Here is a 14551-nt window from a genome sequence, read left to right as displayed (position 1 = left end):
TGGATAAACCTAAATTATCTTCAGGTGTAGTCTATTAGTTCATCTGAAGGATAAATGGTGTGCATAAACACCTGGGAGATATTTAAGAAATTTGTTTCTGGGGTCTGGCCTGTGGTGTGGTGTGGTGTGTAACCTGCTATGTGCAGGCAGGGCTGTGTCATCCTCAGTCCCATGTGATGGCACAAAATCTTTTTAATCAACTCAACTGTCCACACCAGCAGAGCTGCAGATGCTTCAGTTCTGCCAGGACTCTACTGTAAATGCTGTAGTGAGTACGGTGTCTCCTTGCCTGCATGCAGTTTCAAAGTGATTCTAAAAACATGCTTGCAAAACATGGGAGCATAGAAAGCATCAGCAGAGGAAGGGAATCATTCTGCTTCAAGGTACTGGTTAGTATTCTAAGTAGTTGAATCCAGGTCTCAGATATGGACCCTGAGAAATAGATGGAATTGATTTTGAGACATCATTTTAGCAAAGTAGATGATAAAATTATTGCAGTGTTAATTTAAGTATGCCTAATTATCAAATTTAGTCTTTCATATGTGTGGCTTACATTTTAAGAACAATGCTTTAGGAAAGGAATTTATTGGTGAGAATATAATTTCTCCTGATATATAGTGCACCTTCCTCTGTATGTGCTTGGATGTATAGCTTAATTTCTTTTTGACAGTATCCCCAGAAAATTTTTTGTCTGTAAGATATACTGAAGTTATGCTTTGTTAAAATATAACTTGGGTTTTCTGTACAATTTTCTATACAGTTTTTGTATTTGTTTCATCAGATGTATGAGCATTGCCTCAACAGATTATTTTACTCTATAGCATAAATGTCTACTTATTGAACTTTAAAAATCAACTTTACAGAAAAATCTACACAGTGGGGGTACTTTAAATGTGGTGTATTCTGTAATGATCCCATCTAGTATAATAACCCTGAGAAAAGGATTTGCATCTTCTTTGATTCTTGCATAGATGAGTATGTTAAGCAGAAACTCATTCTGTAGAAGAAAAATTGAGTAATTCCTTGTGTGATAAAAACTTTAGATTGATAGAGGAAGGAAAGTTTTCTGAGAGAGTCCAGTAAACAAAGTTACTTGTAGTTTTGTGTTAATATTACATATCTCTGATTTGCTGTATTGTAGTAATTACCCATTCCCTGATCAGTAACATAAACCACAAACATTCCTGAACTGCTTAAAAATTGTGGAGTGATAAAGCAATAAAATTTACAGAATTGTGAGTTTGGGTTAACTGATAACTACTTGGAAAAGATCCTGTAGGACTGTAAAAGCTGTTTTATTCCTTGAGATTTTTTTCTTACAATTGTATTAAGATGTTTTGAGTATGATTTATTAAAACAAAACAATAATGCATTCACTGACTGTAAGAATATAAGTGTGTTTTTGTAGGACTCTATCTTCTGAATGGTTCTTATCTAAGTCCCCTTTCAAAGCCAATAGGATCAATTGAAAAATAGTGTCATAAAATACAAAGAAGCAGTAAAAAAAAAAATTAGATCTATGTCCAGCAGGCCTCATGGGGCACAGATGATGCTGACTTTTCAGTGCTCTTTTGTTCACAGACAAAGGACCTACTCAGGATCCACAGAGAGGCCCACCTCTCGGGATATTAAATTGTGTGTTCAATGGATTTGTTGTCTTGCTTGAATTTGATTTTGGTATCAGTACTGGAGAATAGTGATCCCATAGGACAAAGATTTTTTGGTTGCATTTCTGATATACTCTGTGAGGTACAGGACTTATTTTGGCTGCTATAAGTTAACGATGTGGCTTATTGTATACTGTAATGGATACAGTGATCCAGCCCCTCGTGAAAGCCACCAATCTCTCATTCTTCTTGATGAAAAGAATGTGTGGGAATTCAGATTCAGAAACTTCCACTTAATTGGGTGGCAGGGAATATGGTTCTTATTTGAGTATTGTGCTGCAGCCCATTCTTGCAACCAGATAGTACTTAGGCTTTGTAGCTGCAAAAGAAAAAAATTACTGGATGTCCTCATCTGTGTTGGGTATGACTGGGTGTTGACAATGGTTATTATTATGGGGAGAGTACTCAGCATTTTTCAGCTGAGCCATTTTATTACATTATTTCCTATTGCTTTGTGTTGTGCAGAGGTAGGAATGTGCTGTGCTGGTGTTGAAAGGAATTGTGCCCCAGCATGCTAAATACTGTCAAATATATATGAAAGTTTAGTTCTGAGTAATTTATAAACAGGAGAGTTCATAAAGAAGGGGGAAAGTTCTTTTTTGATAAGCCTAATCTGGTGAGAAATTGACTGGAGATTCAAGTAGTCTCCATAATTCTCTTGGCTTTTCAGGAGTACTCCAGAGTGGTGTTTGCACAGCCCCCCTCCCTGACCTGCTGAAATAACTCTTGGTCAGGAGTTGCCTGGGTGTCCTCATTGAATCACCCATCACGTTGCAGGTTATTTGGAAAGTTAGATACACTGCTGCCAAGTGAGATTGTGCAGGAAAAGGATGCAACTCCATGCTGGAGCTTAGGGATGGAGTAAAAATTAATGTATCCTATTAAAGCTAGAGAGGAAAATTAGGCAGGAAGATCATTACTTGATCTGGGATTTAGATTTAGCACTAGAGCTGTACTCTGTTGCTAGTAGAGTTTAGGACTCTTCTGGGGTCAACAAAAAGTAGTAACAACAAGAAGTTGCAACGAAAGTAGTCTTTGCATCTTCATGAATTGAAAAATAGTATTTCAAGTGAAAATGAAAACTGCTCCTATCCCCAAAGGATACTACTTTTTGGGGCATTGTACTTTTTAAAATATGAACTGTACACTTCAGGAAAGGAATGATTAAAAGGGGAGAATGATTAAAGATGGTGATGACAGCATGCTTCACCAAGTCACTAAGAAAGAGAGTGGTATCCCTGGTGCGGAAGAGGCATTCACATCCCGTTTTCCTGGTTTCTCAGTCTACTCTTAAAGCGTACTGGATACTTTGCAGTGGTTTTCCACCACTCTGTGGCTTCACTTTAAGTAACCATGGATTCATTACATATGCATATCTGTACTTGGGGGAAGGTGAATTACTGATTCCAACCCATGCTTTTAGTTATGGACTAATTATTTTATTGAGGGTGGCCAGAAGGTTCATTGTATCAATGAATGTACAAATGTCTCAGGTCGGTCAGGCGTGGTCATGAGGTCAGTAAAAGATATGATGTAATTGGGGTTTTAAAAGCAAAAGAAGCTGAGCTTACATGTAGAAGTAGTTCTTTGTACCCAACCATATCCCACTTGCATCCAGGGCTTTGTTTCAAGGCTGTGCTTTTGGTTTGGATGACTTGATGGAAGCCCAGCTGAGGTATTGTGATGTGGCCTTAAAAGAACTGATCTCTCTCTCTCTCTCTCTCTCTCTCTGCGTGGGTTATAAGTGGTCCTAAGTGCAATTGCCTAATCCTTACCTGCCCCAAGGACAGCTATCCTAGAAAGGAGTTCCTCTTGGAGACCCCCTCAAGCAGGGATCAAAGCAGAGAATTGTGAGCTCCTCCATTATAATGGCTAGACTGTTATAAAATGTTCCCTAATCTTCCTGTCTCTATGATATGTACATAGCTTGGACTCAATGATCTTGGAGGTCTTTTCCAACCTTAATGATTCTATATATCTATACAGATGTCTGTGCACATATAAAAATGTTTAAATAACATTCCTTTTTATTCATTATGTTTTTAATTTCTCTGATAAAATGCTTGTGACCAGGTAGAATTTCTGTGAGGAGAAAGAAAAAACATTGCCTCTTTTTAAACTTTAATGATTTTTTAAAATTTTCCCCTTTTTAAATTTGAGAATGTGATCGGGTTACAGAATCCAAGTCATGTCTCTGCCCCAGTGTGAACTCATCTGGTTGTCACTTCTCAAGGCCTATAATGCAGGATGTCATAAAGACCCTGAACAAAGACAGTCAATCTTTATACAGTGAGAAAGGAGCTTTATTTTAATTATTTAGTAAAAAAGAATAATAAAAGTGATCTTTATTGCCTTTCCAAGCATTTTACATTACTTTGCGTTTATTCTAACCAGAGGAATCTGACCCTCTCCTAGTAATGAAACTTGCATTGAACTCTAATGGGAGAAGTTTAGACTGAGGCACTTGCTTTTAATTATTAATTGGGAGGAGAGGGGGAGTTTAAGTATTTGGGAATCTTATTGAAAATTAGGTGGCAATACACTTACAAAAGCATGTGCAGATATCTCCGTGTCATACATATGTTCATGTACATTTCTGGAATCTAACTGGGATGGGGAGAAGGACAGATGAGGTCAGATTCTCCGTGTTCCTCTATTTTCTTCTCTGTAAGATGGTGATGTTTGGATTTCATGCAATTTTGCATGCTATTCATGCTCTTGGCAAGTGACTGCATGAAGATAATAGCAGCAGGAGAAACAGAGCTCTGCTCCTCTGGGCTCTTACAGAAAGGCTGGATTGCTCTCTTTGAGCCAGCACATGGATGAAAGTCTGCTATCAAAGCCTCATTTACCAAAGAGGTAGATAGCAATTTTATGTATTGAGGGAGTAGAAAAAACCAGCCTCACTCTTGGACACCTGCCTTTCAGATACACATTTGTCAGTCAGAGAAGTGAGTGCTGCAGATGCAAAGCTAACACTTTCGTGTCTTCTCTGAATATGTTTTAAGGCCAGTTTTCCTGCATGGGTTTCCATAATGGTTATTGTCTATAATTTTGTAGCTTCTGCAAGTTGTAATTTGGTCCAGGCCCCATAGTTTCCAGATGGTTTTGGATAAATGGAAGTTGAGCACTTGCTATAGATGCTATTCCAAAGATCATTTTTCCATATGCATATGTTTGTGATATACAGCTAGTGACAGCAAGCAGTAACATCACCATCCCTGGAGGTGTTCCAAAGGCATGTGGATGTGGCACTTGGGGATGTGGTTTGCTGGGGAACATGATGATGCTGATTTAACAGTTGGACTCAATGATCTTGTAGATCTTTTCGAGCCATAGTACTGTTACAATTCTATAAAGGCTTCCTGTAAATGCTGCTTATATGTGTGAACAGTGCCTCTCAAAATGTGTAGTTAACATTTGAACACTTAGATACCTTTCAGAGCCAATAAAGACATTGTGCTTGTTTTGTTGTTTTTTTTTTTAATCTAGATACTGACCGAGCTTTAGTACTGCTGGAAGAATATTGCAAAAAACTGCGGAAGCCAGAAGAGCAACAACTGAAAAAAGCCATCAGAAAGGTGATGGGCATCTTTAAGAGCAGCTTGTTTCAGGCACTTCTAGGTAGGTACTAATGTTTAATACTAGATGCAATCTCTTGGAGTCCAGAGCTAGGTCAGACCTAGTAACTTTCTTATTTGTGTTTATGGTGAAAAGCATGTTGAGATGATCCTTACAGGCTCTCTGAGCAGAAACTCATTGTACTGATATTTTAAAGGTATTTTTTTACTTACAGAGAAGGAAAGTAACAGAAACCTAATACAAGTTAAAGTATTGAATAATTACACCTAAACCTTGCTGTTTTGTTTTATTTAATGGAAGATACAGAATCAGAGTAAGATGTAACTATTTATGCAAAGCTGAAGATGAAGCCATCTTCACAGGTAAATGGCCAAAGTTTAATTGATTTCCCTGGCACCAAGTAGCATTGAAAATCTTTGTGTCTTTTAAATTATGTTTTTGTGAAAAGTGTCAGCAGAGAAACTCAAAAATGAGTTAAGACAATTGTTCCAGGACATGGTTTGGCAGAATGTTCCCATTCATGTGATGTCACTGTGTTCAAATAGATGTGCTGGTGTATCACTCAGACTTTCTTCCACTAACTTGAAGATCCCCATTTCATCTTGTAAATGATGTTAAAATCAAGCGCTTGTTGTTTTGGAGCTTTGTATAAAGCAACCTCCATAAGTTATTATATATAATGTTATCGAGGTCATATATGTTTGCCTTGGCATTCCTTTGTTCCTTGTGCTGTGCCTGAGCTGCCAGTCATGGGAAGTGGTGACTGCAACTGTGCATTTCCCTTGCTCTACCTCCCTCTGCCCTCTTGCTCACATTGCATGGCCCTTCCTTCCCACACAACTACATTGTGTGAGGAGCTCATCTCAAGGGTGCGTTTCCTAACACAAATTATGTCTGTAGAAGCACACATGCCTTCAACTTATGGCTGTTTGAAGCCAGGGTATCAACTGTGTTTCTTGCAAAGCTACAGTCAGGAGCAGTTATGGAAAAATTTTGATTGTGTCATAAAAGTGGAAGCACATCAATAATGCATTATTACTGTGAAGACAATGGAGGCCTGGGACTAGTTTCAGGAATTCCTGTAGCATTTGTAGAAAATGTGTATGTCCAATCTCTAACATTTCCTGCAAATGGAATTAACTAATGTTAGTGCTATTTTACTTGTAACTTTTCTTAGCTTCTTTAAGGTTATTAGCTTTATTTTATTTTATGAACTCTACATAATTTTAATTGCTCTGTATGCCTTAAAAAAGCAAAGGGATTAATAATTGAATTTACCAAATAGTTGTAAATAGATTTGAAAATAAGGAGAGAAAAAAAAAAGATTGGACCTATCCATAGTGTTTTTATGAAGGTGACTATGGCTAGAGAAATGTGTACTGAGGAAATACACTAGTCATAGAAGTGACATTAGCTGTACATTTACTTCTGCACTACTTTGAATACTTCAGAGAATTCTAACAACATGTGTGCTTTGTGTGTGGCTACACTACAATATCTGTTGATGTATTACACATGTTAGAAATGAAAAAGTGATTATAGCTACAGTAAGGTTGAATCCAAAGGACAACTTCCATCCTTTGATTGCTACAATAACAGATTGAGAAGCATGGTGTTACAGAAGTTTGCATTTTAATTTGTGGGCCTTTAGATGTCTTTCTTCTTAAATGCTTCCTTTTATAGAAGAGATTTGGGAATTGTGAGACGTGTTCAAAGTCTCTCGTTATTACATTTGGTTTGTTACTTGGTTGGTATAGATTCTGGAACAATACTAAAGAGGGATCTCTCCTCCATGAGAGGAGACATCCCAGACACTTCAAGTGTGGCAGATGATGTTATTGCACAATCAATGAGATCCTTGCATAATTAGTATTTAAAAAGACGCTCACTTCTATAACATCTGTTTTAGGTTCATGGCATAGCTTCTCTATCCACCTATAAATCAGACCACCACACAAAGGAATACCTAAGGCAGAGCTTCTGCTCTCTTCTTAAGTACTGTACTGCTAATCTTCCTATGTCTTTTATATTTACAGAATGTCTAATGGTCTTGAAAGTGTCTATTTTTCTGTGCCTGATCTTAATGAGACTTAATTTCCAAACTGTGAAAGTTCATTGCTTTCCAAAGCTCTCTCTCAATATATATAGCTGTCAAATATTGGTTTTATCCAGAATGATTGACCTTTCGAATGTTTAGGCTGTAACTACTAATGAAAAATGTGATTTTTGTACAGAACCCTTAGTCTGGATGCGGAGGTGCACATTCTTAACAGGAATAAAGTTAACATAGAATTACGTGCCAAATTCAGTTTTTGTAGGTCCCACAGCTTCAGTGGACTTTGATTCCTTTACAAATAAATTTATCCATTGTAACCATCTCTGCCCTTTTAAGTTTCAGTTCTCGTTAACTTCCAAAAGGCTTTAAAAATCTGTTGGATGTCTTAAAATGAGTATAACAAGAACAGATAAAGAAAAATAATATTAGTCAGTTTTCAAATCTAGTATTGTCTAGTTCCTTTTATTCTCAAATTTATGCTTGTGTGATTATGCTGATTTGATTCAGCCATCTTTGAACTTGTCTTCTCAGTGTACATCTGACTATTTTTATCTTCAATTTGTTTCATAAATATTAAATATGGACTACTGAACAGTGGGGTAACATGAGAAGAAGATTCAATATTTTTCTTGCATATATTCTACACATGCAAGAAGCCACTGCAATCATATAAGGAAAAGTTCTGTAAGTCATTTACAGAAGGATTATTGAAGGATTGTCTTTTTATATTTTAATTAGGATTTAAAAGCATTTCCTTCTCCCTTTGGGCTGTTCTTGTTCCTGGACTTCTTGCTAGAGTGGCCGTGCTCAGTGACAGCTGAGTTAGTTGCTAAGAGGCACATTTTCAAAGTGACATGTGGAACTGCAGTCTCTGGAGTCCCACTTACACTCCAGTGGCCCAAACACAATGCTTTGAAAATCCAGCCCTAAGAAGAGGGAGGAGGAGCAACTCTTCAGAAGGAGCATGCTTCAAGGGGAAGAACATGAATTTAGATATTGACATGACTCTTAAGTTAATTGTAGATTTCATTCTCCAGAAGGGTTTTACCCACTCTTCTATGGGCAGTGAGGAATTATGCTGTTGTTAGGACCTTGTAAGGATTTAAGGATTTTTCTTTTTGTAGGTTCATCCTTAGCTAGCTGATAGTAAAATCACAAGGTTCTCTTAAATTGTACCACATGTGCTAATGTGAACATTTTTAAAAGGAAGAGGAAATGAAACCTCCAAAAATCCAAAGGTCTCATTTGTTGGGATTATCTCATAATGGGGCATTTTGGAGACATCGTGCTGAAATAAAAAAGGGAAATCATGAAAGAGAGTAATAATAGTCATCTGGATGTGTTAGAGCAACCAAAATTTTTTCGTTCCAGTTCTGTTCTTTAGGAAACTTAATAAATTTTAATAATGCAGTACATAGTTTAGTACAATTTATGGTGAAACCTCTGCTATATATTTGTCTAGCCTTCATTTCATTAAGAAAAGTGCATGATTCCACAGCTTAGAGGGTGGCTCTGTAGAATGAGAGTGGATAAAAGAGGTTTATGTCAGGGTTGTTTGGGGTTTTTTTTTGTAGATACATCTCTATAAAACATCATTTTGTTTCTAGAAGGAATTAAAGTGCCACAAATAACTATAATCATCTTATGCAGTATTAGGTAAAAACTAATCTCCATAGGTTTTTCTAAAATTCGGATAAACCCAATCTGCAGTCAGTGACGTATTTCCTGTGGAATCTGAAACCATGTCTCGTGGTTTTTTTCATGCTTGCGTAACTTTGCCTGAATTTTAAAATGCCATATTTCTAATTAAAATATGCATTTTTTTAATGTTATTGTATCATTTTTTCAAAATAGGGCGGATGTTCTGAAACTGCTCATCTTAAAAATTGCTGTAGCAAGCATTACTATTGCACAATTTACTCATCATCTGTGTCACTGCCTGCACTTAGAGACTTAGGATACAGTGTTACATTTCCAGTAGGCTGGTTTTTTTAGACTCTGTTCCTCATCCAGCTCACTTTTAAATAAACCTTGTTATAACAATCCTTTTTAAGAGTGATCATGTCTTAAACCAAGTCAAAAAGGAACTCAGATGATTTTTCTGTGATCTCATAATACTCTTCTGTTAAAAGATTGTATAAATGGAAGTGGAAGTATAATTCAATTGTATTACAATAGTGTCCAAAATTCCAGAGATAGAGTTAAATCTTGCATTCTTCCATGTTACTGGAAGGTGCCTAGGACAGAGTGAATATATAAAGAGGACATTTCAGAGATCCAAAGCAAGTTTCCCTTTAGTTTAATTATTTTAAGACATATGTATCTATTAAAAATAGTGTATTCCTTGAGAAATGCAAGTATTTATTATAGCTAGCATGAAGCAAGCTAAGAGCTTGATTTCCTATGGATTTGTCTTACTTTGATTGACCTCAGTGTCTACAAAGTTGTGAGCTGGGAATGACATTTCTCTTGCACTTAGGGCCATGGTTAAATTTCTGGATAGTTTAGATATGAAAAAAACTGGAGAGGAACCTGTCATAGGAGTAATGATGGAATGTTGGAACATGTCACTGTCATAAAAAGAAAACTCTAAGAATGAAAAATGAGGAAGATTTTGATAGGCATAGCCAGGTATGTCAACTAAGAATAATGATGAAAAATAGCCCCCACATTACAGAGGCTTTAATGCTGAGAAGAATAATGATACTGTTGACCATATAGTGGGAAGAGGAAATTATAGGAGATGAGTGGTTAAGGCAAGGGCAAGGGATTTGTTTAGGCATGTTGTGTTTAAGGAGAAAGTTGTTAATGAAATTTGAGAAGAGGGGGAAGGAGGTGGGTCAGGACTGGGGAACATAGATGTATGAAAAGCAGGGCACAAGATAAGAAAAGCAGACCTGCATCACAGTGCTGGGCTGGAGAGGGGGCCTGTACCAAAGTAGTGTGAAGAAGAGTTTGAGAGGCCAGAAAATGCAAAAATAGAATGCTGGTCATACATGGTAGTGCTGAGATTTGCACAAAAGGCATAGGAATAAGCTATTCAATACTGAAGGTTGTTACTGTCCGCTCCTGTGATCTGTCTTTAAGAAACACTGCTATCATATTTTCAGGCTTTTCTTCACAACCACCAAGACCTCTTTTGTACTTTTTTCTTTGAGCAGACATTTAACATTCATAGCACCACAAACAACAAGGCAATGTCTAATTCCATGAGGTTCCTGATAAAGCTGCTAGTATTGAGGAAATCCAAGTGGAGAACTTGTTTGACAGTCACCTTTCTGAGGTGAGGCAATGGTGACTGTCACCACTACCCATCTTTCTCAGTCCCTAGGAGGAAGCATGTCTCAATACTCAGTGCTGTGTCAGTGTTTTAGGGACCAGAAGGACATGAAACGAATTGCTGTGCTGGGAAACTTATCAACAGGAAAGCACAAGGGGGTGTTGCCTGTTCATACTTGCCAGGCTTTCTCTCAGTAGATGTTTTCATCCCCCTCGTGTGTTCTGTGTGCTCAACTACTTGCAGTGCTCCTGGATGTAAGGTCGCTTGTCTCCTATGTCATTTCTCTCTAGACTTACTCTCAGTGAGCTGGTTTCTGGTTTCATGTCAGGCTGTTTCAACCACAGTAACAGCACTGGATTCCTCAGGTGTTAACCCAATGTAGGCAAGCCTGTGTCCAGCCCAGGGACATGAGGCCATCCTCTTCCTGAGGGCCTGCATCCATGGTTCATGAAGTCAAAGAATAAAACCCCTGTTGATTTTGCTTGCTTGGCATCTTGTGTTGGGGTGATTCTCTGAGATTTATATTCAGACTTTCCCTGACTGAGAAATAGATTCTTCTATAGCTTTGTCTAAAAATATTGAAACCCTCCCTGACTATTAAAAATGTCGAGGAGCAAAAGAAATATGCAAAACCTCTTCAGTGCTGTCACATTTGAGAGATGCTCAAATGACATCTCTGACAATGGGGAAGCCTGTTATTACTCTGCACAGAGTCCTACTTTCCCAAACTGGCATCTTTCTTTGTTGCAGCATAAATTACAGCAGAAGTGAAATTGAAATTCAAGGGCAGCTTTTGTTTTGCCTGAAGACAGCTGCAGCTGCTTTTATTCTTGAAGTCCAATTCTCTTAGTAAGCAAATTCTGTGCTCTCTCTCAAAAGAGCTAAAGGTAGTGCTCGATCTTTGGGATGGTTTGAAGCTGTGTGATTTTTCTTTTTTATGAGCTGGGGGCTGGATTGCAGCCAGCTGGAGGAACTAACCCTTGCAATTCTCCAGTGAAAGTCTGGTCACAAGGAGTGGACCTCTTGTTAAAAAGAAAGAAAAAAAGGCAGATCTATTGTAAGTGATTTCTAGTGGATTTTGGCCTCCTGCTGGTTTTGCTTCCATGGCAATGCAATTTTTCCTGCATTATTATAATTTCTCTCAATCTCTTACAATTCCTCCCAACCCATGGTGCCTGTGGATCCTTTAGAGGAAATAAGGCCTCTTTGCTTCTATCAGGTTGCACTGACAGTGGGAAGAGGGTCCAAATTTAACTGGTGAGAGCTGACAGGTGGATGCATGTGGAGAAAGAAGATGGACAGACATCGTGTTGCTATAGAGGATTGGAGTGAAGATACCCAGCGAGGGGAGTTTCACAGACTGACAGAATGGGTCAGGCTGGAATGGACCACTGGTATCCTGAGTGGAGAGCCCCTAGCCCCACCTCCCTGCCTAAGCAGGGTTCCCTAGAGCATGTCAGAGTTGTGCTTAGATGGCTTTTGCAGATCTCCAGGGGAGGAGACACACAGTCTCTTTGGGCAGCCTTTGTGTTTCATTGAAGTCTGAAATGTTACAAATTGTGTTTCATTGAAGTCTGAAATGATAGGGTGTAGGGGGATAGAATATAAGAAAATAAAGATAGGGGTAAGATTGCTTTCTACACTAAGGAGTTGCAGCTGGGCCAATTATCAAAGATTAGGAACAGGCCTGACTTCAACAGGCCACAGCTGTAACCAATGAGAAGAGTGCTATTAAAGAGTGGGGTGGCTGGTTGAGAGGAGAACTGGAGTCAGTGGTACTTTGTGAAGAAGAAAGAGTCAGTGCTCTGAGGAGCTGCCCACAAGAAACACCAAAAAGGTATGAAATGTTTGTGATAAGGAGACAACAGTATGGAACCCCTGCAGTAAGATGACAACAATGGGGGAACTGAAAAATTTCTCAGAATTGCTTTAGTCTTTGGGACTTACTGGGTGTTAATGTGATGTTGTTACTGGTTAAAGATGAGGAGCAAAGAAAGCCAGGGCATGGTGATCCCTGTTCTTGCTGGCCAGCCTGGTGATGTGAGTAGCCAGTGTCTTACTATTAAAGCCATTTCCCACCTTGAGGAAAGATGTGTGCACAGAGGTGGGAATATTGTGTGCGTACCCTAAATCAGTTTTTATTTGAAAGAATTGAAATATTAAAAGCTTGTGAATTACCAGGAAAGACCTCAACCCAAAACCAAAGCTCTGCAACCTCTTGCATCTATGGGAGTGAATGCTGATGAGCTCTGATAAACAGAAGATCCCAGCCCAGGTCTGTGCCTGGATTCTCAGCCTAGCTGAGTACAAGAAGAAACCGATTACAGCACTGATACAACCTGGGTAATACATAATCACTTGTAATCCTCATGCAACCCTCTGCTTCTGTTTTGCTGCCTTTTAACCCATGAATGAGAACATTTACATCTCAGACAAGGAGTTTGGAACCTTTGGGGACTTTTGTGATTAGAAATGCAAAAGCAATTAGCAATAAACCATTTTTAATATGAGCTATGTGCTAAGTGTTGAGGTTGTTGGTTTTCAATATCCAGCAAGGACTAAAAGCTGGTTTTTGTTTCTGTAGGGTTCAGTTTTTTGGTGTTTTCATTTTATTTTTTTAAGTGCGTCTTGGCCACGTGGATTCTGTGTATAATTAGAATTATTAAAATGCAGTTGCAGCAGCTGTAATGGTGTGGCTGCTGTCCCAATGCGAAGCTTTTCTTTCTCTTTGCATTAAATAGGGATAGCCCTTTATTGTTGGTTTGTGATGAGAACTAGAGACTAATTATTAAAAGATTCATTTAGGTAATTTGGTTTTATTTTGAATAATGCAGTTTCCTTTTTCAGGCTGACAGAATCTAAAAGAATGATGGGATAGATGATTTTCTTTTGGTGCTAAAGAAAGAAAGACTGGATTTATATCTTGCTAATGTAGTTTGTACATCTACTAATAAAATGGAAGAAAATAATCTGGAGCAAGCTGTTCCATCACTAATCCCAATGTTTATTTTTGTCTCTAAAATAGCAGAGCTGTTCTCTCTTGCTAATGTTTTGGTCTGCAGAGTTATTTTAGGCTAGACTGTGATGTGACTTTTGTTTGGTGACTATAACTTTTTAAGAAATTGCATGATAATTTTAAAATCATTTAGCCTTGAAATTTTAGCCTTGAAGACTGTTATACTTTGTTTCTCCAAGCTGTTACAAATGAGCCAAGTTTATTGCCCAGTGCCACCACTGTGGATCTTTTGGAATCTCAGTACTCTTTTTACTTAACCCTGTGCTTCCAGTGTGTTGTGGGAGTCTGTGAAAAATACTGATGGGAGTGATTTAAGTGCAATTGGGATTGAGTACTGAACAGTAAGATGCATTAAAATAAACTGTTTAATCTTAGATACACATACCTGTATATATCTGTGAATATCTATGTCTAGATACAGAATACTTAGATGAGTTCCTCTATACATATTTTTGGCAGGTAACCATGGATATTGTGTTTATCTCAAACTTCTGCTGTAGTTTGTTTGGGTATTATTCTGTGCTTAGGAGCTCTGTTGAGTATTAAAGAGTGTCTTGACAAGAAATGCTGCAGAGTGTGTTGCTCATTCCTGTTGCATGTTGATTCTGTCATGAGGTCTGTTTTCTATGTTTGTGTTCTGCCACCCTGATCTGCTTCTGAGATAATTAGGTGCTCTTTGCAAAGAAGACTGAATTTATGTCATTAATTTGTTCTTTCCTGTCTTCATTTTGTAATCATAGTTGTGTGGCTTTGAATATCTGCTGATACACGTGATTAAGGCACCACTGCACAAAATCCCAGGCTTTAGAAATAGAAAATAGTTTTTATTATAATTATCATTACATATTACATTATTTTGTGTTATGCAGGATGTTTGGAAATACCACATCTTATGTGAAGAGAATTAGGTAAGTGATCAGAGGGCAGTGTTATAACTAAACCAGTTTAGG

General features: G+C 38.0%; 1 protein-coding gene across 11 annotated transcripts in view; it reads left to right on the top strand.

Annotated features, from left to right (window-relative positions):
* Nucleotides 1–14551, top strand: part of DLG2 (discs large MAGUK scaffold protein 2) — a 982781-nt gene that overhangs the window by 12503 nt on the left and 955727 nt on the right. For all 11 annotated transcript variants that reach the window (XM_071432840.1, XM_071432845.1, XM_071432843.1 and 8 more), the window contains exon 3: nucleotides 5160–5291. In XM_071432840.1, coding sequence (XP_071288941.1) covers nucleotides 5160–5291 — 132 coding nt within the window. The remainder of the gene's footprint in view (nucleotides 1–5159; nucleotides 5292–14551) is intronic.

The sequence above is a fragment of the Agelaius tricolor genome, unplaced genomic scaffold (genome assembly GCF_023055355.1).
Source record: "Agelaius tricolor isolate 1412-34295 unplaced genomic scaffold, bAgeTri1.0.p SCAF_9, whole genome shotgun sequence".
Taxonomy (NCBI): Eukaryota; Metazoa; Chordata; class Aves; order Passeriformes; family Icteridae; genus Agelaius; species Agelaius tricolor.
The sequence above is the reverse complement of the archived record's forward strand: the minus strand, read 5'-3'. Positions and strand labels throughout refer to the sequence as shown.